Source organism: Polyodon spathula, unplaced genomic scaffold (assembly GCF_017654505.1).
Source record: "Polyodon spathula isolate WHYD16114869_AA unplaced genomic scaffold, ASM1765450v1 scaffolds_766, whole genome shotgun sequence".
Lineage (NCBI taxonomy): Eukaryota > Metazoa > Chordata > Actinopteri > Acipenseriformes > Polyodontidae > Polyodon > Polyodon spathula.
In genome coordinates, this window is record NW_024472254.1 from 680001 (window position 1) to 704745 (window position 24745).

Here is a 24745-nt window from a genome sequence, read left to right on the forward strand (position 1 = left end):
GAATAGCAGAGGACCTAATACTGATCCCTGTGGTACACCGCTGGTTACCACACTCCATTCTGAGGTTTTTCCTCTAATCAGTACTTTCTGTTTTCTACATGTTAACCACTCCCTAATCCATGTACATGTGTTTCCTTGAATCCCAACTGCGTTCAGTTTGAGAATTAATCTTTTGTGCGGGACTTTGTCAAAAGCTTTCTGGAAATCTAAATAAACCATGTCATATGCTTTGCAATTATCCATTATCGATGTTGCATCCTCAAAAAAATCAAGCAAGTTAGTTAGGCACGATCTCCCTTTCCTAAAACCATGTTGACTGTCTCCCAGTACCCTGTTACCATATAGGTAATTTTCCATTTTGGATCTTATTATAGTTTCCATAAGTTTGCATATAATAGAAGTCAGGCTTACTGGTCTGTAGTTACCTGGTTCAGTTTTGTTTCCCTTTTTGTGGATCGGTATTACGTTTGCAATTTTCCAGTCTGTCGGTACCACCCCTGTGTCAAGAGACTGCTGCATGATCTTGGTTAGCGGTTTGTAAATTACTTCTTTCATTTCTTTGAGTACTACTGGGAGGATCTCATCCGGCCCAGGGGATTTGTTTATTTTAAGAGCTCCTAGTCCCTTTAACACTTCTGCCTCAGTTATGCTAAAGTTATTTAAAACTGGATAGGAACTGGATGACATGTGGGGCATGTTGTCAGTATCTTCCTTTGTAAAAACTTGTGAAAAGTAATCATTTAACATATTTGCTATTTTTTTTTCTTCCTCTACGATTTTGCCATTTGTATCTCTTAAACATTTAATCTCCTCTTTGAATGTTCTCTTGCTGTTGTAATATTGGAAAAACATTTTGGAATTGGTTTTAGCTCCCTTAGCAATGTTCATTTCTATTTCTCTCTTGGCCTTTCTAACTTCCTTTTTGACTTGCGTTTGCAGTTCTGTGTACTCTTTCTGTGTACTTTCTTTTTGGTCCTTTTTTAATGCTCTGTAAAGTGCCTTTTTTCGCTGAATATTTTTTTTAATTGATCTATTAAACCATTTTGGCAATTTAGTTTTACATTTAGATTTGTCTACTTTAGGGATATAATTGTTTTGCGCCTCTAGTACTACATTTTTGAAGAACAACCATCCTTCTTCTGTGGGTGTTTTCTCTATTTTACTCCAATCTACTTCTGTTAGTCTCTGTTTCATACCTTCATAGTTTGCTTTTCTAAAATTGTAAACCTTAGCTTTAGTCTTTACTTTTGGGGATTTAAAAAACACTTCAAATGAGACCATGTTGTGGTCTGAGTTTGCCAGTGGTTCTCTGACCTCTGTTTTAGTTATTCTATCTTCGTTATTTGAAAAGACTAAATCAAGGCATGCCTCCCCTCTAGTGGGTGCCTTCACAAATTGTGTTAGGAAGCAGTCATTTGTCATTTCCACCATTTCTATTTCATCCTTCGCGCTACCCACCGGGTTTTCCCATTTTATTGGGGGAAGTTGAAATCCCCCATTAGTATGGCTTCTCCTTTGCTACACACATTTCTAATGTCATTGTATAACAGATTATTGTGCTCACCGTCTGAATCTGGCGGTCTATAGCATGCTCCTATTATTATGCCTTTTGAATTTTTGTCTGTTATTCTGACCCATATTGATTCGGTTTTATTTTCTTTGTCCAGGTTTAACACCTGGGCTTCAAGACTGTTTCTTATGTATAGCGCTACCCCTCCTCCTCTTCTGTCCTGCCTGTCTTTCCTATACAGTGTATACCCACAAATATTATATTCGTCCCCATCACTCTCAGATAACCACGTTTCTGTAACACCTATCACATCATAGTTACCTGTTAGTGCAGTAGCTTCAAGTTCTAGAATTTTGTTTCTGATACTTCTAGCATTTAGATAAATACATTTAATGGTTGTCTTACCTGAGTTGTTGTTCTTGTTTTGATGCGGTCTCCCTTCTGTTTTTTTGTTGATTTCTCCCCCCTTCCTTTCTAGTTTAAATGCTTCCGAACCTGCTCGAGGATCTTTTCTCCAAGTAGACTAGTTCCCTTGTTATTTAAATGCAGTCCATCCCGTCTATACAGATAGTCCTCGTTGTAGAATGTGGTCCAATGATCAAGATAGGTGAAGCCTTCCCGTGTGCACCACGTCTTCAGCCATTGGTTTTGATTAATTATTTCCAGCTGTCCATATGGTCCTTTGCAAGGTGCGGGTAGTATACCAGAAAATACCACAGTTTTGGTTTTCTCTTTTAATTTCCTTCCTAGCTCTCTGAATTTGTTTTGCAGGGATTTTGGTCTGTCTCTTCCAATGTTGTTTGTACCGATGTGGACGACTACTACCGGGTCGTCTCCTGTTCGTTCTAGGAGCCTGTCCACGTTCTCAGTGATGTGCTTGACCGAGGCTCCCGGAAGGCAGCACACTGTTGTAGTAAGGGGGTCCAAACTGCGAATTGAACTTGCTGTGTTTCTCAATATGGAGTCCCCAACAATCATGACCTCCCTTCTTTTTGCTGTCTGGTCACCACTGTCAATAGGGTCCTGGATGTTGTTCCTTTCATTCTCTTGTTGTTGGTTCTGCTCATCACAATTCTGAAGTGACTCAAATCTGTTGGTTGTTTTGATTTCTGGTGGTTGTGTTTGACGAAGTTTCTTTTTTTCCCTGCTTCTGCCTACCTGAACCCAGCTGTTCTGACCTTCTATCTCCCTGGTGGCTTTCAGTCTGTTAGGGGTGATGCAGACTTCCATGAATTGTGGGTGTGCCAGTTCCTCAAGATCCTGTTGCTGTCTCACTTCTTCCAGCTCCATTTCTAGCATGCTTACTAGTTTATGCAAATCCTGGATCGCGCGGCACTTTACGCACACTTGGTTTAGCTCCGCTCACACGCGGCTGTGCTGTGTTTCCCCAATGTCCTCTGTTTTCTGATTAAAGCAATTCAAGATGCAATTTCTCCTTTCTGCTTCTAAACTGCTCTGTACTTTTCCACACCTGTACTTCTCCCACAGAGAAAGTTTGACACTGTAGTTGTCCGCGTGCAGGGGTTATTCTTAAATAATAATAATAATAATAATAATAATAATAATAATAATGATAATGCCTGTTAGTGAGTCTAGTGCTTAAGGGTATTGCTCACATGTAATGCAAAAAAACCAACAAAGCACGTACTACTAGCTGCCCCTAAACCCTATCCGTGCTCCCCACACATTGAGAATGTCACAGCTCTGTTAAAATGCCCTCAGCACTAGTCTGTGAAGGGTTTCTTTCTCTAGCGCTGGTTTCATTAATGAAACCAGCCCAGCCCATCATTAATGAAACCAGCCCAGCTGCTCGCTCCTCTCCCCCCTCTCTCTCCCTCTCCTCTCCTCTCCCCAGGGAGAGGTTCCCTCTCCCCTCTCCTCCTCTCCTCTCCTCTCCTCTCCCTCTCCTCTCCTCTCCTCTCCTCTCCCTCTCCTCTCCCTCTCCCCCTCATTCTCCCTCTCCTCTCCTCTCCACCTCATTCTCCCCCTCTCCTCTCCTCTCCCTCTCCCTCTCCCTCTCCCCCTCCTCTCTCCTCTCCTCTCCCTCTCCTCTCCTCTCCCCCTCCCCTCTCCCTCTCTCCTCTCTCTCTCTCTCCTCTCTCCCCCTCTCCTCTCCTCTCCCCCTCCCCTCTCCCTCTCTCCTCTCTCCTCTCCTCTCCTCTCCCTCTCCCCTCCTCTCCTCTCCCTCTCCTCTCCCTCTCCCTCTCCCCCTCATTCTCCCTCTCCCCTCCCCTCCACCTCCTCTCCCTCTCCTCTCTCTCTCCCTCTCCCTCTCCTCTCTCCCCCTCTCCTCCTCCCTCTCCCCTCCCCCTCTCTCTCCCTCTCCTCTCCCTCTCTCTCCTCTCCTCTCCCTCTCCCCCCCCTCCCTCCTCCTCCTCCCTCTCCCTCCCCTCCTCTCCCTCTCCTCTCCCCTCCGGAGCCAGGGGAGAAGCGAGGGAGTCCCTCTCTCCTCCCCTCTCTCTCTCTCCCTCTTCCTCTCCTCTCCTCCTCCTCTCCTCTCTCCTCTCTCTCTCTCCTCTCCTTCTTCCTCTCTCCTTCTCTCCTCTCCCTCTCTCCTCTCCCTCTCCCTCCCCTCCCTCTCCTCCCTCTCTCTCTCTTTCTCTCTCCTCTCTCTCTCCTCCCCCTCCCCCTCTCTCTCTCTCTCTCTTTCCTCTCCTCTCCTCTCCTCTCTCTCTCTCCTCCCTCTCCTCTCCCTCTCCCCTCTCTCCTCCCTCTCCCCCTCCCTCTCTCCCTCTCTCCTCTCTCTCCCCTCTCCCCCCCCTCTCTCCCTCTCTCTTCTCTCTCCCTCTCCCCTCATCCTCTCTCTCTCCTCTCCCCTCCCCCTCTCTCTCCCTCTCCTCTCCCCTCTCTCCTCCCTCTCCTCTCCCTCTCTCTCCCTCTCTCCCCCTCTCCCTCTCTCCCCTCCCCCTCTCCCTCTCCTCTCTCTCTCACTCTCCCTCTCCCCTCCCTCTCTCTCTCCTCTCCTCTCTCTCTCCTCTCCTCTCCTCTCCTCTCTCTCCCTCTCCTCTCTCCTCTCCTCCCTCTCCTCTCCCTCTCTCCTCTCCCCCTCTCTTCTCCTCCTCTCCTCTCCTCTCTCTCCCTCTCTCCCTCTCTCCTCTCCCCTCCTCTCTCCCCTCCTCCTCCTCCCTCCTCTCTCTCCTCCCCCTCCTCTCTCCCTCCTCCCTCTCCTCCCTCTCTCTCTCTCTCCCTCTCTCTCCTCTCTCTCTCTCTCTCCTCTCCTCTCTCTCCCTCTCCTCTCCTCTCCCTCTCTCCTCTCCTCTCCTCTCCTCTCTCTCTCCTCTCCCCTCTCCTCTCCTCTCTCTCCTCTCCTCTCCTCTCTCTCTCTCTCCTCTCTCCTCTCTCTCCCTCTCCTCTCCCTCTCCTCTCCCCCCTCCTCTCCTCTCTCCCTCCCCTCTCCTCCCCTCTCCTCTCTCCCTCTCCTCTCCTCCTCTCCTCCTCTCCTCTCTCTCCTCCTCTCCTCTCCTCTCTCCCTCTCCTCTCCTCTCCTCTCCTCTCCTCTCCCTCTCCCTCTCCCCCCTCTCCTCTCCTCTCCTCTCCTCTCCTCTCCTCTCCTCTCTCTCCTCTCCTCTCTCTCCCTCTCCTCTCACTGGAAAGGTTTTGTTTTTTTTCCCCCCCCCTCTCCTCTCATCTCATCTCCGCAGGCGCACTGGCGCACCCTCGGCGCTCGCTCTCAGCCGAGCCTCACTGGAAAGGAGGAATCAAACTTCCGGTTGGTATCATGGCGGCATTGAGGTGTCTGAAAAAAATAAAATAATATAATCATAATAATAATCATAATAATACTAATACTAACCAGCCTCCCCCCTTACCCCCACCCCCGACCGGATTCCAACAGCGGCTTCCGATGAGGATGAAAGAGTGGAAAAATAAACTGTAGAAGAAAAGCCAAGCCGAGCCACCGCTTCTTTCGGGGAGTCGCAGCCCCCACCCGGCTCTCCTCGGCCGGCCATGGCGGCGCACAAACCCGTGGAATGGGTTCAGGCCGTGATCAGCCGATTCGACGAGCAGGTAAGCAGAGCGGGCTCGGGTGAGAGGGCTAGGGGACCGGGGAGGGGACCGGGGCTGCGGGGACGAAGAAAACATCAGCTTCGGATTGCATGCTATTGTTATTGCTATTATTATTATTATTATTATTATTATTATTATTGCATAGAACCTGCACTGATACAGCGATCGAAATAGACCTGGAAAGAGGTCGTACGCAGCACCACACTAGCGTGGAATTCAATATCATGAAAACAGACCGAGTAAAAAAACGCTTGGGTTAATATGCATCCGATTTGAGAATGCAGGATCATATTCTTAAATGAACACAAATACAATGTAATTGTGTGCATCTATTTGTAGTATAATACAACACACATACACACACATTGCAAAACAGATTTTGTTTTTTTGGGGGGGCATTTGTTGTCTTGATCGAGGGATAATAAAAACAAACAAAAACAACAGTGCAGCGCTCGCCTTAGGCTTTATTAAATATAATAACCATCTGATCCACATTAGTTGTTATTTTCTTGCTGCGAACAGCCCCCGTTGTACAAACGCGCCTGCGAGAGACACTGCCGCTACACGTTAGCACTAGGTTGGGTTCTTTCACGAGATTGGATTTGGGGTTTTAATAATGTAATCGCATCCATTTTATAATGTACTAAGTAGCAGACCCCCCCGCCCCCCCCTTGTAGAATGCAGTGTAATAACTGGTGCGAGTATTTGGTTAATGATCGGGCGCCGGTTTTAATGCAGTGCATTGTTTAATTCTATTTTAAGGGTGCCTCTGTTTTGTGGTGCACGATACAGTACAGCAGTCAGTCAGGCGACCATTTGGATTCTGCAAGCCGTTGCATTATATTGCACTGGAGGAGAAATAAAACAACGCCACTCGGGTATGCATACCTCGCGTTGAAACCGGGATTGCGATTAGCAAAGGGATCATTGAAAAAGAAAACGAGAGGGTTTCAGTACAGGAGAGGAGGAAAGAGCTTTAATAACGTCATGCACGGCACACAGACTGTACACAACCAATGCAAAATATAGCGGAGGCGATGCCGTTATTTCTTTATCTATATGTATGTATTTTTGTAGTAGTAACGTTACAGTGGTTTATATGAACGAGCAATGCAGTGGACACATGCATACAGCACTGCACGTATCTTTGCTTTGACGTGCAGTAGTTCCCGGTATCTCGTTGATGTTTGCATTGGCCTGGCTGCATGCTTCATGCATAGAGTACCTTACAGTAACGGAAGGGTACAGCGCGCTTAGCTGTTGAAATCGTCTTCCAGCATTTGGTCAATACCAGTTTTATTTGTTTATTGGGAATTGCGTCTCCTGAAATCAGTACTGACCTTCCACACGCTTCCAATGTAGTCATTCTGAGGGAATTTGATTTATTATTGCTCTTTTTTGCACTAATATGCACAGAGGCGTTCCACGGTATGCACATACAGTTTGAAATATTTATATTGCCTTAAATAGTTTAACTTGATCAGGGATGGAAATAAGACTCCTCTTGCATAGCAGCTCCACCCATTCCGTGCTTTACCACCAGCTTGATTAGCCACAGTGTGTACAAGCTCAGGTGTGTCTTAGTCAACTCCTAGTAAAACCAGGCATGGATCAGACTGCTGTGCAGCGGGAATATTAAGGAATACAAAGTGTATGCTTCTTGTTTGTTGAGTAGGAAGTGTCCTGTAATAATGTGCTGTTTGTTTAGGTCAGAGTTGGTCATTGCAGTGTGGGGGTTTTCTTACCAATAGCGGCTTGTGTTTTTAGACTGGCTTGACCTGCACAGGAAGGAGTGAAGTATGTCTCATATTTAAAAGAGTACTGTGTGTTTTCACAGACGTCGATTAATCCTAACCTTTTTATTTGCCTAAAGGTGAAACTAAGATGAATGCTGTTCAGGTTCTGTGAAACCAGACGCCCATCCTATAAACCCCTCCTAATAACAGCAGCAGCAGTGTGGCTAATTCCGTGGCCCTCTGGTTTTAGATAACAGAAACAAACTGGCATGTCAGTTAGTGCTGCACGTTGTGTTTTTAGTCTTGCACCGAACGCTCCCCACGCAGTCTTGACTTCTGCTGCACGTGCACCGGAAGACACGGCAGATCTTGGGTGTGCACTGCCTGGCAGGGGCAATGCTTGTACTGGGTATGACTTGGGGAAGGCTGCACTGTGCTGAGGAGCTCAGAACGGAAGAGTGACCTGTGACAGATCTATCACGGTGGCATGGCTTGGGGAGAATCCACCTGCCTTCCATCCAGTGCTGGTGAGTTCCTGCAGACAGAGCTGAAGCATGCTGGACCACGCTTGTGCAACCCCCTGTTCTTAGGGACAGAGAGTCCCTTTTTCTTTTGGATGTGCCACATGATGTTACTGAGGCTGTGGGTCGGGGGAATGGTCTCGTTAGTTCTCGGAGTACTGTGTCACGCTCCTGCAGCTGCAGCGCTTGCAGCTCAGGGAGGTTATGGGTAACGTCTTCAAGATCCATTGTAGCTCAGAAAAGTAAAATAGGGTAAAAAAAAACAACCCAGAAGAGAGGAGCATTTTGAAAACCAGATGCAGCACAGCAATACAACACAACACGCCTCGGTTTTCCACAACGCTAGACAAACTAGAGTGTTGTGTAGATTCACAGATGACCTTCTGTTCTTTTGTGCAGGGGGGGTGTCATAATTTAGGGTTCTATCAATGTGTTCAGCGTTAAACGAAGGCGATTGAAACACTTGCCGCACTGCAAACCTGCTGAAACAGGGTTTAAAAAAAAAATCTTCTATGTAAATTGTGAAATTGAATGATTTGCATCAACAGTATTTTTATTTATTTTTTTATTCTTATCTAGAATTGTGAACCGTTGCTTTGCTGCATTACTCTAACCCTGTTTCCTCCCAAGTCGTGCTGTCGTGTTGAAGTCCAGGGCACGGCTGCCTGCCTGCTGTAGTTCTGGCTTCCGAGAGGACATGCCGTCGCTTTCTTGAGTCACTTTCGCGGAGCAGTGTACAGTTTCACGCTGTGCAGAGCGCTGATTGTGCACAGGATTAGCGGGAGGGTGCAGCACATTATCCTTTGATGAAAATGTAATAGAGATTCAATCCTGCTTATTATTGAGCCTGCTTGGGTGGCTGCAGATGTCACAGAAGAGGATTGGCCATGCTGGTGAGCCAAGCTCTGCACACAACTGGAATGGGTTACACTAGGGATGGATTGATTTATTTGTTTATTTTTCTAAAACTTTTGTAAAACACACTTTTACTGTAACTCTAGACTGTCAGTCAGCCCAGCTTGTAAAAGTTTACCATTACTGTTAGACATATCGCAACACATGCAGACAGGCTCTCATGGTTCAGGGATGGAAGTGAGACTCCCATTGCATAGCAGTTTGATCCATTCCTGGTCTTACTATGAGTTTAATAACACACCTGAGCTTGTTACCTGTACACTATGGCTAGTCAAGCTCAAAGTGAGATTGCTGTGCAGTAGGAGTCTTATTTCCATGCTGTGCATGCATTGGTGTATATTGTATTAAAACGACCACACCCTTCTGTATTTCAGTACTGCTAGAAAAGTAATGTGCAGTTGCCTTGTAACAGTTTTTAATAAAACAAACATTTTCAGTAATCTGGTGATGTGCAGATATAGGCCCGCTGGATCTGTCACGGTGCACATAGGGGGAAAGATTGGTCCGTGACCTTTCTGGAATTCACCAGCAAGACTCGAGACAATGCGCCCACTGTTGGTCTGTTGGGCATTGATATCGACATCAACAGGCTTCCCAGTGTGCACGAGGGGTCTCCTCGGCTGACGCTCCTCACTGTGGACCGGTCTTGGGACTTCAATTTCCATTTCATATTAATATTAAAGAGCTGTGGAAGTGGACCCCCCCAGCTTCCTCTTTTACTGCCTCAGTGTTTCCGACCATCGCAGCAGTGAGACGGGTTTTAGAACCACACATGCCTCCGCCCTTATACAGTAGAGTGTCGCTAATCCAGACTGACCCGAAATCAAGCACGCGATGGTAATGAAATGAAGGAGGCCAGCGTTTTACCTTGTGTAAAAGTGTAGATGCTTTTACCTTTTAGAATTCTGATTTATGGATGTTTTCTCAACGTGAAGTGCATTGCGGGAATGAATTCCACATAGGCGAATTCAAACATTGAAAGGAACTGCAGAAAGAGTGTCTGAGGGCATAAAACAAAGTTTTGTTAAAAAGTTGGGTCAATAACATAAATCTAGAGATGAGCCCAGGCACTTTGTCTTGTGGTGCAGATTCCTATCAGTACAGGCTTGTAGCGAGTCTGCAGTTAGCTGCATGGCTTTAGGTTTAAATATTTCTCTTTGTTTGCTTCTGTGTGGGCACTCTCCTGGTACCGTTCTGCCCGCCTCTGTCGTAGTCTTGTTTATCATACTTTTTCCAGGTGTTCAGTTGTTTGCCCAGGGAAGGACAGACCATATGAGATCAATAAATCATATCTTCAAGCTCAGTTAAATGAAAATAAAATTGCTGGTTTCTTACATTTCCTTAGGCAGAAACTACTTAAAGTAAAGTGAGCTTCAATTGTAGAGCTTCACAGACCTCGATCAGCACTGATCTTTGACCAAACGGGCTCTGTGAAACTAGCTGTAAATTTCACACACTAACAGTTGTGTTTCCTTTTTACCGTCCAGCTTCCAATCAAAGCAGGACAGCAGACTACCCACACCAGAGTCAGCACAGAGCACAACAAGGAATGCCTCATCAACATCTCCAAGTATAAGTTTTCCCTCGTCATAAGCGGCCTCACTAACATCTTGAAAAATGTGAACAACATGGTAAGTACATGCTTAAGAGCGCCCTGCACAGAATGCGTTCCCGCTGTTCTCGGTATTCCTCCATGTGAGGATCCCTGTACATGTGCTAAGCGCTCAGCTGGCCCAGCCTGTTCAGTCCCAGGATTGTTCACTGCATTCCAGTACAGGAGCTCTCAGCCCTTGCTGCATTCAACACTGAGCTTTGTCACACCGAAAGCATGTTCTGAAAGCTGTCGTTTGTTTGGGCCGAGGACTTAGACTCGTCATGAGAATAGATGTATAACATTGATGGTGGGGCCCGGAACTTGAGTCTTCCCACGTGGTTTTAGTCAGCGCTGCTCTGCGCTGAATCAGAAGCAGGCTTGATTGGGAGCGGACACACAGAAGGCAGAGGTGCAGTTACTGAGGCTGCAGGGCTACACCTGCTTCTTGAAGACGCTGCCGTTTGAGAAAACGAGAATGGAAATGAGGATAGCGATGATAATGATTCCCTGTCTGGGTTCTAGTGGAGGAGTTGAGAGTTTTATTGTAACCAGGTTTTGTTTTTGGTTGGAATTGCAGTCTGATTTACACAGAGGCATTTCTGCAGACAACCTTTCTCAGGTGCAGTGAATGCTGTGTGCAGTGGAAAGCAGTGTAGATTTTTTTTTTTAAGTTTTAAGGTCCTGGTTGGGACAGAAACCAGCACTGCACTTTCAGATAGTTCCTGTTTTAAGTGCCCCCCCATTGGGATTCCTGCATGACATTGCCTGTTATTTCTGAAACTGTTCACTAATCATCCCAGGGTTAAGTTATCTGGTTCTGATCGAGTTCACGGCAGGGTATCTGTTGCATGAACAAAGGTTCAGACTGCCCTTGCTATAAACTGATAGAAGAGTACATATGCCAATTTTGTGTTGTTTTGTTTCAGCGGATATTTGGGGAAGCAGCAGAGAAGAACTTGTACCTGTCCCAGCTCATCATACTGGACACACTGGAGAAATGTCTGGCAGGGGTGAGTGCTTGCTGGCTTTCTTTGAGGAGGCTTCAAACTGCAGTAACAGATCATGCAGGCGCAGTACTTGTATCAGAGAGACTAGTACAGGGGTGGAATTAAGACTCCTGTTGCATAGCAGTTTTGATGCACTCCTGGTTACACTATGAGTGTAATAAGACACCTGAGCTTGTTACCTGAATGCTCTGGGTAATAAAGCTCATAGTAAAACCACTAAAACAAAAACAAGTTTTCTTTTTTTTTTTTTTTTATAAAATGAAATGCGATTGGTTATCAGGAGTAGGTCTTGTGGATATATGAGTGAATTGCAAGGCACTGAAACTGTGATCTCATCAGTCACAATGCCCTTGCCCTCTGCTGGTGGTGTCTTGCTGCCTTTAACCCAGTTAACAAGTACAGTCAATCAGTTAGGTTTTATAGCGCAGAGAGTAAAGCAATGCGTTTTTAGTTTGTGGAGCTGCTACCAGTTGCAGATGATTACTTTTGCAGGCATTTCCTTGCCTCGAGTTTGCCTTTTCAGCGCCTCCAATGGGATTCCTCTAAACTTCCTTAACAGATTTTTCATTAATGCAGACTTTCAGATAGTTTACAGCTGCTGCTGCAATTCAGCAGGAAGGCGTTCCAACGCTGCGCGCTGTAATACTGACACTGAAGCCCTTGTGCAACATTGTCTCAATGAAAGTGACAGCCTTTGTCTCCACAATAACGAACTGCAGGAGTGACTCCCAGCTCAGAAGGGTAGTTTGGATCTCTCTCATTTGTGGGGCACATTGGTTAAGCTTGTTAACCATTGACCCTAGGTAGTTTTTTTTTTTTCAGTTGTTAGTCAATGATGCATAGCACGCTTGATTACAAAAGCACTAGTTAAAATACACACACCTAAGAAAAGGTTAAAAGCAGTAGTGTTTCAATATCTAGAGCCACGAACAGCATGCAAGAGAGTGCTTGAAGCCTGTGAGGGCCAATCTGGTCAAGCCTAGGCCAATCAAATGCTGTAACCACATCCTGTCACTCGTGCTTTTACAAACTTGTCTTGTTAGCCCAACAGTGTGTGTTCCTGTCCCTCATCACTGTCTCCTTATTAACTGGAAAAAAAACAAAAAAAAAACAGATGTTCTGTTGTGGTGTTTATTTCCTATGGTTTGTTGTTCATAAATCATCATACAAGACTTTTAAAATCATTTAAAATGTTTATTTGGGTGTTGCGGCATACAGTAACGCGTAGCATGGGGATTTTGTTGTGCGTTGTTTTATTCACTGAGTAACCTTTCCTTTGCTCGTGGATTCCAGCAACCCAAGGACTGCATGAGGCTGGACGAGACCATGCTGGTGAAGCAGCTGCTGCCAGAGATTTGCCACTTCATCCACATGTACCGGGAAGGGAACCAGCACGCTGCGGAGCTCCGGAGCTCGGCTTCCGGGGTCCTCTTCTCTCTCAGCTGCAATAACTTCAACGCTGTCTTCAGCAGGATCTCCACGAGGTGAGAAAGCACTCCCCTCTCTGTGTGCCTTTTTATTCACCAGCGTTTTTCATTTTACTCCCCCCCCCACATTGGAAGTGTTCTGCTATCATAGATACAAATTATAGATGCTCCCACTTGCCTTGTTTTTAAGACCCCTCCTGCGCATTAGGAGGTACAGTACTTGCTCTAGAAGCACACAGTGCTGCGCTGGGGCTGTACAGCAATGTATTACCTTGTCAGCCTGGCATGTTTAGTGATGGCTGCTTGCGCTGTGCAGTCACACCCCCATCCCCGACGCCACGCATGGGACGAGAATCCATGGGAAGAGCTTTGCATTGTGATGTCACAAGCTTCGCTTTTCTCTTGACGACTTTTGCTGTATAAAAAAAATATCATTCTAATAGTAAAACGGCTCCACGACGCTTCGATCCCATTCTGCCTGAAGTATATTGTTTCTGACACTAACTTGCATGCTTATTAATCAATAAGCTTATTCAAGCCTTTAAGAATGAGGGATGGGAGGATTCTAAAACGAGTCACAGGCTCAGAATGCTGTCCGATTGCTTCTATCTATCCTGCGCCCAAGTGACTTATTGCAAGTTTTACAGAAATGTAATCAAAACTGTCTAGACGGGAAGAGGTAGTGGGCTTTGCACTGTTTGCAAAACCTGTCAATGAAGTTTGGCTTTCTTTATAATAGGAAAGTGCAGTGCCAGGGCAGGGAAGGGGTTAATGATTCTCGCTGTGTCACTTTAACTCCTAAGGGGGAGTCAGAATGCCAGCAGCTTGCATTGCTGGCTGTTTGACCCCCTCATTTCCTTTTGGAGCTCATTGCAGCCCCTCCAACGCAGCTGGGAGAGTGTTGGCGTATTGGAGCCGGCAGCGGGGTCTCGCTCACTCCCTTCGCACAGGACCGGGAGGCTCCCTGGTGCAGCTGAATCAAGGGCTGCTTTGTGTGTCAGCCTCCCAATGCTCTTCATGTTGGGCACATTTGTAGGGAAGAGGCCAAGTTTTAGATTGTGTGTGTGTGTGTGTGTGGGGGGGGGGGGTTGTGGTACATCTGATATAGTCATTACCCATTCAGATTTCTGAATTATGAGCAGAAATGTTGTCTCTCTGCTCATGGGAAATGTGTTTTTTTTAAATATACAGCTATGACAAAAAAAAGTATTGCATCAACTTTATGAAGCAAAATTAGTTAATTCTATAGGGCGATGTGAAACTATATATACAGTGATCACTGTATGGTTGTATGGGTCTTAGGAACTTTTTTTGTACCCATCCGTGCGTCTGGATGCAAAAAACTAAATAAAAGTGGTAACCTGTAATTAAATTAGGGTGGGAATCAATGAACTCTAAAGTTTAGCCCTATTCCCTGTGGTCTTCTGTCCTCTGCAAGGTACACTTCCGATTCATTTCTGGATACTCTACAGGCAGATGTAAATGCTAATATACAATGCATTGCAGCAGTCAGTTAAGCAGAGGCTGTGCAGCTGATCATGTGCAATGTGTGGGGGAGCGGGGGGGCTGTGGTATCTATTCCAGAGGTGGAACTAAGACTCCTACTGCACTGCTTGATGAGCCACAGTGTACAGGTAACAAGCTCAGGTGTGTCTTTTTAAACTCCTAATAAAAGCAGGAATGGATCAAACTGCAGTGCAATGGGAGTCTGGCTTCCATGCCTGTATCCTGTTCTCTTGGATGCTGCAGTTGTTTTTTTGATTACAGACCGGAGTCTCTTCTTTCCTCGTTGTTTCTTAGGTTGCAGGAGCTTACGGTGTGCCTGGAAGACAATGTGGACATCCACGATATTGAGCTCATGCAGTACATCAACGTGGACTGTGCCAAACTCAAAAGGCTTCTGCAAGGTACCCACCCCCCGCCCGAGCTGCATTCGTATGAATGTGTTCCCCAGCTGTCTGGCCGCTGTCTGATTTGCATGTTAACAGTGTAATTGAAGAATGCCTGTCTGTGGCAGGACAGGATGTTTTCACTGCTGTGATGTTTGTTTGTTTTTGGCTGAACTCTGTTTGCACCTGGATACCGAGATCCTAATTTTTGCAACATTGGGCTGTGGAACTTTAACAAATTATCATTAATACCATTTTTAATTTTTTCAACAGCAAACAACTGGCAAAAAAAAAAAAACAGCAATCTGTTCTATAGTGTTAATTGTACAACATTGTTAAATCAAGTTCCTAAAGCATATTGAGGTCTGTTCAGATGATCTAGTGGATTTAAATACGACCGTTATTCATTTATTAAAGATATGAACCTTCCTTTTTCCCCCCCCCCATATTTTTTATAGTCAGATGTAAAGTAAAAGACTAGTATGACAGTGGGCTGTTTGGGGTAAATCATTGCTTATGAAAGACTTGCAGCTTTTTAGCTGGAGGGGGAATCGATGGTACACTGTACTGGAGCAATGCATTGTGTAGTCTTGATTCCAGGCATGATGAAAGGGCAACTTCACCACATCCTTGCACTCCAGTTCATCGCTTGATGGGTGGTTTACAGTATGGCTTAAAAGACCTAGGTGACCTCCAGAGTCTCTCAGAACAGACAGACGAGGGGTAGGGAATGCACTCCTTCGAAACAGCCGGCCGTGTGTGTCATCTATCTTTCTTTCTTTTCTCCAGAGACCGTGTTCAAATTTAAAGCCCTGAAGAAGCCGGCCCAGCTGGGTGTAATCAACAGCCTCGAAAAGGTTTGTCTGTCTCCTCGTCGATCCTCACGAGAGCAGTGCTCTGCTCAGCCCTCTGTTAGTTTCTTATACAGTGCGTGCTCCTCGTCCAGCTGGGCGCTGTGCAAATCTTCACACCTCGCCCAGCGGTCCGTTTCTGAAATGCAGTGCGCTTTTGGATTCAGCACAACTTGATCATTTGCACTACCTTTTTATATAGCTGGTCCTATTAAAAGGGATGATAATTGTAATAGTAATAGCAATTATAATTCTTACAAATTGCTGATTTTTAGATTTTTTTGGGGGGGTTAAAATCAGAGGGTGGTTTATGGTAAGAGACTAGTACAGATTATGTACTAATGTTATTGTGGGTCCGGTTTGGTATATGGTATGATATGTTCTGTTTGTTTCTGTTACTGTATTCAGTTCTTCTTCGATTCATTTCAGGCGTTTTGGAACTGGGTGGAAAACTATCCAGATGAGTTTACGATGCTGTATCAGCGGCCTCAGACTGACATGGCAGGTAAAAGAAGAGAGACTTCAAATCACAGCCTCCTAGCCTAACCTAGAACACTGCTTAATAAAGCAGGAGCGTAGTGGAGCCGCCTGCCCGGCCCCCACACTTGCACTGTGAGCTGTGTGTGGAGATGTGCTCACTTGTGATGTAGATTGGTTTGGCGGTTCCTTGGCACAGGTGGGAATGTAGGTGATGCATGGAAGGAAATCAGTGAAGTTTTTACTGTGAGCTGATTTATTGTTATGTTCGTGCTACAATACCAAGTCAAAGTACGTTCAAAGTGATCAGAAAATTAATGACACTTGCAGTGGACAAAATAAACCAAAACTGCACAATAGAAGTTAGAACCCAGCAACATCAGTAAATGAGCAAAGCTTAAATAGTAACTGACTGTGTGTTACAGTCGAGTTTCCTTTAGTAATTGACGGTGTAAATGTTAGTCAAGTCTAGTTTCCTGTAGTAATTGATTATGTGTAGGTGTTGCAGTCAAGTCTCGTTTCCTTTAGTAATTGAGAGAGCAGTGTGTAGTGCTGCAGTTCAGTCTTGTTTGAAGCGCTCTGTTGACACGCCCCTCTCCAGACTGCGCAGAGAAGCTCTTCGACCTGGTGGACAGTTTTGCGGAGAGTGCAAAGCGGAAAGCGGCCGTGTGGCCCCTGCAGATCATCCTGCTCATCCTCTGCCCCGTGATCATCCAGGAGATCTCCAAGGAGGTGGTGGAGGACAGCAAGCTGAACAAGGTGAGCACAGGCAGGCTGCATGGGTCCTTCCAACGCCCCGGGAACACTCTCGCTCTCCCTCTGCCAACGGGACCAGGATCTGCTTCCTTTGAAGGGTTAAAACATCAACATGCTTCCTCTGTCATTGCAGCTTTTGCATTTTGTATTTGATAGCTAGTCAGGGTGCTGTTTTCTTAGAGAACTCACCTAGTGTCCGCTAGAGGAGGTCATGAATGATCACCACCAAGTGAGAGCCAAGGGGATTACACTGTATTGCTATCCATAGCTTTCTTATAAATCTGTAGTACTGTCAAACTTTTAAAATAGTTATTTTTGTGACTATGAAGAATGCATATTCCTGGCAATTTATTTTATTTTTTTTACGGCAGAAACTGTTTTTGGACAACGTGCGGAAAGCCCTGGCGGGGCATGGCGTCAGTAAGCAGCTGACAGAGAGCGCTGCGATCGCCTGCGTGAAACTCTGCAAGGCCTCCACCTACATCAACTGGGAGGACAACTCCGTCATCTTCCTCCTGGTGCAGTCCATGGTCGTAGACCTCAAGGTAAGGGACTGGGCTCGCCAACACCGGGGGAGCCCAAAGCTGTCCCTTCCACTCCTGGTCTGTGTTCCAACCCTGTTCTAAATTCTTTAAACCAATGAAACCTGCACCCAGGCCCTGAAGTAGTCACTGCAATTCTATCAGTTTACATGTAAAACCTGGAGTGGAATGGCCCTCCCGGACTGGGACTGGACACCCCTGCCCTATAGGAAAGAACTCCAGTTTGAAATGATTGCCCTGTGTTCTGTGCAATCTACAGTGAGCTGCACTCAATGCAGCATGTGTTCTGGGTGTGTTCGGGGAAGGGGGTGACTGCCTGGTCTCTTCATGCTGTCTCTCTGTGGGATTTGATTCAGGCTTTACTCTTCAACCCCGCCAAGACGTTCTCCAGAGGAACCGGCAGTCAGAGTGCAGACATGGACCTCATGATTGACTGCTTCGTGTCTTGCTTCCGAATAAACCCGCACAACAACCAGCATTTCAAGGTGAGCTGCCACTTAATACAGGACCGGGCTGGGGGACTCTGCTTTTTTTCCAGGGCTGTAAGAGTATAAAGGGTGATGACGTGTTTTTTCTGTGTAAGCTTGGTAAATAAACAGCTAAATCTGTTTTAACTGTTCCTAGTTTGCATGCCATTTAATTAGTCTTTCAAATGTACTGTAGTTTCAAAGAAGACATGTGGCCCAATTTGTTTTTATTTTTAGCTGGAGAAGTATCAATTCAAGCAGCAAACCATCACAAAGCAATTCAAGATCAGGGAAGTCTTTTTTTTTTTTTTTTTTGTATCTCTCCAATTTCTGCAGGGGTGAAGGTGAAAATTGAGAAAGCATTATGGTGCCAGTGAATGCGTGAAACTGCACTGCTGCACCTGGCTAATGCTTTATGAATAAGCGCATGGCCTGTTTGCATTGTCGTTGCCGCTCTTTCTTTTCCCAGGTCTGTTTGGCACCATCCTCCCCGCCCACCTTCCATTTTGTGCTGGTGAACTCTCTCCACCGAATCATTACCAATGTAAGTACTCATCGAAGCTGCAATCCTTTTGAAGTGAAGCACTAACTTTGATTTGGTGCCACAGCAAAAGCTGAAGGTGTGTGGTTTAAAATGATGTGGACCGTGTGGCTTCTCTTGGGATACGGTATAGATATATGAATGTGTTGGTTGTAAACACTGTAGGGTGAAACACAGAGAGTCATTCTTGCATTATGTACACAATCAGAAGCTGTCTTAATGCATGCATTTACAGTGTTGTGTTCAACAAGTCATTTCAGAGCAGTAAGACACATGCAGGTAATAAAGAAAGTGGTTAGCTGTATGAAAAAGGCTTCCAGTTCCTGCAGACGGAGTATATAAGTGCTCTCTCTTTGTCTTTCTGTTTCCCTGGCTTAGTCGGCTCTGGATTGGTGGCCCAAGATCGATGCGGTGTACTGCTACTCGGGGGAGCTGCGGGGCATGTTCTCGGAGACGCTGAGCCGAGTGATGCAGGGCTGCAGCGCACACGCTCCCTTACGCATGACGCCGGTAAGGGTCTCCAAGCCCCCCCTTCATTCCCCTGCTTCCTATCGGTGTTCTCCTTCCCCTCTCTGCTCTCTCACACCACGTCATGACCTTTCTGCTTCTGAAGAAACGGGACCTTTGCAGCGCTGCGTCCTCGTCCGAGCAGACCGCCACCGCAGGCGCATTTCTGCTTTCTGCTGATTTAGTGTCGGTGAAGCCCCCTCCTGGAGGTTAGTTACACACTGCTCCGCGGATCCTTCCTGGAAATGAAATAGGCTTCCTGTTTATGCATACTGAATGCATAAGGATTCCTTGAGCTTGTTAGAAGAGTAACAAGCTTTAATCACAGATCTTAATTACTACTTAAAGGGTGGGCAGTTTCTCATTTAATATTCCAGGTAGAAGATGGCAAAGTATTTTAAGCCCAACCAGCTCATACAGTAGTTGTGACTGGTTATTTTAATAGAAGTGTTTCAAGCAGATGTATTATTGTAAAAAGTACAGTTTGTGTCACTGTCTTGAGTGTACGAAACAGTGTTCTGGTACAGTATCTGTAGAACAGTATTTTGCAGGACTGTCGGTGTGTTTTTTTTTTTAGCTCATTGTATTTTTTACATTAGGACAGGCACCCTTGCTTAATGAAAATGCAGGATCCACATTTTGTCAACAGAGATCACGTAATCTGCAGTCAAAAATAATTCTAAGAAGAATTCTAAAGTTTGGTTCCACTACAGATAAATATAGAGTTCCCCTTTTGTTTTTTTGTTTTTTGTTTTTTTTTAAATATAAATCCTGACCTCAGCTTTACCCCCCTGCCCCTCTCTCTCTCATTCGTGGCTGAGCAGCGTGTTTGTGTAAAGTCTCCTGTGTGGATAGGAGCAGGGTCTGTGCCCGGCTGCTCTCACGTTGATCTCTGGTGCTCTTGTCTTTTTTTTATTTGCTTTATTTTTTAATTTTCTGTTATTGGCTGCTGTCGCTCATGATCAGTTGCCAGCCAGTCACTGTTTTACATGGCAGCGGGCTTCTGTGGCTGTAAGTATGAACATTCAGAGGGCAGTGTGAATGTGGTTGGGTTGTTCTGCTCCGCTGTTTCTGAATCAGAAGGCTGGGGATATGTGATGTCGGTCAGGCTTGTCTTTGTCAGTGGTCCCCAGTCCTCAGTAACGCTGTGTGTTTGTCGTCAGATCCCTTTCCCTGGAATCGATCTTGTCCTTGTAAGTACAAACCCATAAGCATCTTAGCAGCCTTTTAATTCAGTGGTGGGGTCGGCTTGATGCTTTTAGTTTTGGTGCATTTTCAGTGTGTGCTCCGTAAAGAACCAAACTGGCATTTTACCTCTCTCCGGAAAGCACTTGGTTTCCCTGGATTGTCTGTTTGATGATACCCCCTGATTCCTTCATGAAAAGGCAATGTGTTTGGAATATACCCCCTGGATTCGTAACAGTGTATCTTTACAATTGTGTATTTAACCCTTTTAAATAGGAGAGCACAACGATTGGTCGACAGTAGCAGTTCATTTTACATGCCTGCTTTAACTCATTCATTTTCTATTGTCTTTGTTTGTTTCCTTCACCCAGAGTCTCACGTTTAAAATTACCAGCCTTAAATTTAAAGAAAAAACAACAGATTTGGATACCAGAAGTTATAAGTATTTGCTGTTGGCTGTTGTGAAATTAATCCATGCAGACCCTAAACTGCTGCTGCACGTAAGTACTGAATGCAAGGATGTTTTGTTCATTTTGCCTCGAAACTTCAACATGTGAAAACATCTGTTTCACACTGTGTTTCTGCAGAGGCAGGTACAGTGTAGTGCAGATTCTCACCACTAGGGGGATACCTGTGTCATGCAAAGATGAAATGCTAGTCCCGTTTAATATTGGATGAGCTGTGAACATACACAGTATAATCTGAGAATATATCCATCCCTCGTTGCTTTGCATCCTGTATAGTGGGCATGGTTACAACAGAAAAAGGGACTTGAAGATCCAGTTTGTTTTTCAGTACATTATTGATCCACGTTTTTTGTCACGTGTGTAGTGGACACATCTTATAAGCAATGATTTTGCTGATGTTTGATCACGTTAATAATCCTGAGGTACTGTGGTATGAAAGGTGCTGTATAAATAAAATGCATTGAAATTGATTATACTGGAAGGTGAACCATGTCCACGTATCTCTTGTGTTCTCTGCAGAATCCTGGAAAGCCAGGCCACGAAATCCAGAGCAGCACTGCAGAGTTAATCACAGGGCTGGTACAGCTGGTCCCATTGCCCAACATGTCTGAGATTGCCCAGGAAGCTATGGAGGCAAGTGCGCTATATATACAGGGCTCTGATCAGGGTTAGTTAGCATTAGTTCAGTTAATTGTTTAGATAAGTAATTGAGCGCTCAGTTGGAAAGAAGACACAGGGGGGTCCCCCGAGGACCGGGTTTGAAAACCGCTGCACTACGGGGTCGGAATTGCATAGCAGTGTGAGCCATTCCTGGTTTCACTACGAGTTTAATAAGACACACCTGAGCTTGTTACCTACACACTGGCTAATCAAACTGGTAGTAAAACCTGGAACGGATGAAAGTGCTATGCAATAGGAGTTTCCATCTTTTCTTGGAAGGTGGATTTGCAGAGAATAGCCCAAACCCAAGTGCATCTGCTACAGTAGCTGCTTTTTAAATTCTCCTTGTTTTTTTAGGCTTTATTGGTTCTGCATCAACCAGAAAACATTGAACTGTGGAATCCAGATGCACCAATAGAAACCTTTTGGGATATAAGGTATGAGTCTGATTTTGGGATGTAAGGTATGAGTCTGATTTGGGGTGTAAGGCATGAATCTGATTTTGGGATGTAAGGTATGAGTCTGATTTTGGGATGTAAGGCATGAGTCTGATTTTGGGATGTAAGGCATGAGTTTGATTTTGGGGTGTAAGGTATGAATCTGATTTTGGGATGTAAGGTATGAGTTTGATTTTGGGGTGTAAGGTATGAATCTGATTTTGGGGTGTAAGGTATGAGTCTGATTTTGGGATGTAAGGTATGAGTTTGATTTTGGGGTGTAAGGTATGAATCTGATTTTGGGGTGTAAGGTATGAGTTTGATTTTGGGGTGTAAGGTATGAGTCTGATTTTGGGATGTAAGGTATGAGTCTGATTTTTTTGGTTTCTTGATGAATGTGCTTTGTTAAAACCTTTACATTTGAATCCTTGACTAAATATCCCACTGCTGTCTCAGCAAAGCCCCACATCCTCTTTAGCATTGCAGCATTATCTGTGATATTTAAATATCTGCAGAGACCGGGATTGGCACTAATCCTGGACTAACTAATGCTATCTTAGGCACTCTAGCCCAAGACAAGTGTGAAACCAGCCGATGGTCATGAAATATCAAGAGATAATTTACCTTGTTCTGGAAAATCTATTTGAGTTTTTACATTTTTTTTTGTTTATTGTAAAATAGTTTTTGTAACTTTTTTTTTTGCCTCGTATAAAGCACCCTGTTTTACGTGTTGTTGTCTTCCTCTCCATAGCTCCCAGGTTCTCTTTTTTATCTGCAAGAAACTAATCGGTCACCAGATGCTGAACAGCACAGAGATTCTGAAGTGGCTGAGAGAGATTCTGATCTGCAGGAATATGTTTCTGCTCAAGAACAAGGTAGGAGAGTGGCTCTTTTTCTAGCCACTGAGTTTTAATTCCGTCCCGGGCTTGCAAGTCTTTACTTGTACTTGTCGTCCGTTATTGTAATGTAACAAATTATAAATAAAAAAAAAAAAAGTAAAAAAAAAAAAAATCAAACGGGATTTCACTATAATTCTTCTTTTGAGGATGTGAAAAGTCATATTTGAAAGAAAAACGACTTCCTAAGAATCTGATGATGTCAGCAGCGATTTTTTGACGCATATGATGACGGTAGGAATCAGAATCGGAAATAACAGTACAGGAAACGTCACTTTAAAAAAAAAAAAAAAAAAAAAAGTTATTTCGCTACATGCTTCTTGTTTGCTCTGCGCTAGAGAACTGACGCATTTCCCCGGCTGCGTTCCCCAGGAAAGCGCTACCCTGGGCAGTGGGATCCCTATCTGTCGCCAGGCTCAGACCAAGCTGGAGGTGTCTCTCTACGCCTTCCTGTGGAGCCCGGACATTGAGGCCGTCCTGGTGGCCATGTCCTGTTTCAGGCACCTCTGTGAAGAGGCGGATATCAGGTGTGGGGTGGATGAAGTGTCCGTCCAAAGCATCCTCCCCAATTACAACACCTTCATAGAGTTCGCATCGGTCAGCAACGTGATGTCAACAGGCAAGTTGTAACAATGGGACAATCCGCTGTGTGCTGATGACGTTCTCCACTGTTGGAATGTGAAATGACTATCATTCAGAATAAGCTAGTGTGCATTCTGCATTGCCTTTGGAATCAGTTTGGATTCCCTGTGCATCAGGAACCCTGTGTTGCTGATCATGCTTACATTAAGCAGTGCATGCAATCAGGAGTCCGTAGCGCTGTAATCGAATATTCCCTATGTACTCGCTGCACTCGATGGCTAAAATGACCTTGTCACAGAATTTATAAAGGATGCATCAAAAAGATGTCATGCAATAATCTCTGTCACACACACAGACACACGCCCTTCCCAGAACTGTCATTCTGTACAAGCTTTTGCAGATCACTGGTATTTTGTCTCCTTTGCTTGGAGTCACACAGTTTGTTTTGCCTGCAGGTCGGGCAGCTTTGCAGAAGAGAGTCATGGCACTGCTCAGGAGAATAGAGCACCCCACTGCAGGGAATACTGAGGTCTGTACATTTACAATCTTAAATGAGACTGTGCAAAATGAGTCCTGAAGTCGAGTGTAAGAATGTATCGGTAATCATGTGGTTGAAAACGTGCTTTCTAATTTCAAACCAATTTGCTGGAGGTGACTTTGGAGTAAGTAGAGCTGCTAAGTTGACTTGAGTTTAGAATGATTGACGTGACCAAAGCCTGTGCAAGAGTGTATGGGAAAAGAAGAACATGTGTGAAACCATTAACCACAGTAACCTGGAAAAATAGCGAGTGGCCGGTGCACTTGAATGGAGTAACAGCTGAATGACTCATTTCTGTTATAATTAGTAAGATACCGGAAATAAACTGTGGCTTTTGAACCTGCTTGAGTGTAAGTACCAGGCACAGAGACATACACACACAGAGAAGCTCCCAGTACCTCCAGAATCATCGCAGAGCATCAGTGTAGCGTCTGAGGCTGTCTCTCCAGAGCTTCAGGGAATCTGATCCACTGCTGTCTCTGTTAATACTAGTGGCATGTATTGTATCAGAACAATAACGTTCCAGGTAGAATGTGATGTAGTGTTTGGAACTGATAAATGGCAGACAAGGTCTGGTCTCCTCCGTATAGCATAACAAAGTAGTTCATTCCGTGTATATCTTAATTCATAAACCTTACCGTGAGGTTGTTATTAAATCTGTTTGTTATTACTCTTTAAGGCCTGGGAAGATACATATGCAAAATGGGACCAGGCCACCAAATTAATTCTTAACTATCCAAAAACTAGAATTGAGGACGGACAGGTAAGAACACTTCCTTGTTTATTTCTTGGTTTTGTCGTCTTGCTTTGTGATCAGTTAAAGAAGGGTTCTCCAGATGGATAGTTTTAAATCCAGTAGTTTTAGTAATAACACATGTACTAGTATTTACATTACTAGAAGGCCCTTCTACTTTTAAAATACCATTTACTTTTTGTTTTTGGCAATGTGTCCCCTCAGTAAAACTGAAATGAATGTTGTAGTACAGTGTTTTATTGAGGAAAAATCCTGAACCAATAGTTGTGTACCTGTCTTCTTAACAGGCTTATTCCAGAGATTTGTTGCTTATTTAGAAGACTGAAATTTTGTTTTTTTTATATTTACCAAGATTGGTATTAAAGTAAATCTTTCCTGTGTTAAATAACTAGCCTCAGTTGTATTTTAAACTGTATTGCTGTTTGTACTGTAAATCACCAGTCTGTGGCACATCCATCAGTCCGTCTGTGCGTTTGTT

The 24745-nt window shown here is 44.8% G+C and overlaps 1 protein-coding gene across 15 annotated transcripts in view; it reads left to right on the forward strand.

The window, feature by feature from the left end:
- Positions 1–5152: 5152 nt before the first annotated feature.
- nf1a (neurofibromin 1a) overlaps positions 5153–24745 on the forward strand; it is a 69656-nt gene continuing 50063 nt past the window's right edge. For 7 of the 15 annotated variants that reach the window (XR_005948552.1, XM_041241328.1, XM_041241325.1 and 4 more), the window contains exons 1-19: positions 5264–5518; positions 10178–10321; positions 11211–11294; positions 12585–12775; positions 14519–14625; positions 15397–15464; positions 15888–15963; positions 16537–16694; positions 17063–17236; positions 17590–17718; positions 18170–18244; positions 18620–18751; positions 20305–20433; positions 20920–21033; positions 21418–21497; positions 22249–22372; positions 22766–23012; positions 23431–23504; positions 24193–24276. Coding sequence is in view for 14 of the 15 variants with exons in the window: in XM_041241328.1 (XP_041097262.1) it covers positions 5459–5518; positions 10178–10321; positions 11211–11294; positions 12585–12775; positions 14519–14625; positions 15397–15464; positions 15888–15963; positions 16537–16694; positions 17063–17236; positions 17590–17718; positions 18170–18244; positions 18620–18751; positions 20305–20433; positions 20920–21033; positions 21418–21497; positions 22249–22372; positions 22766–23012; positions 23431–23504; positions 24193–24276 (2250 nt within the window). In the remaining variant the exon portion in view is untranslated. The other 8 variants (XM_041241329.1, XM_041241330.1, XM_041241333.1 and 5 more) reach the window with 4 other exon arrangements.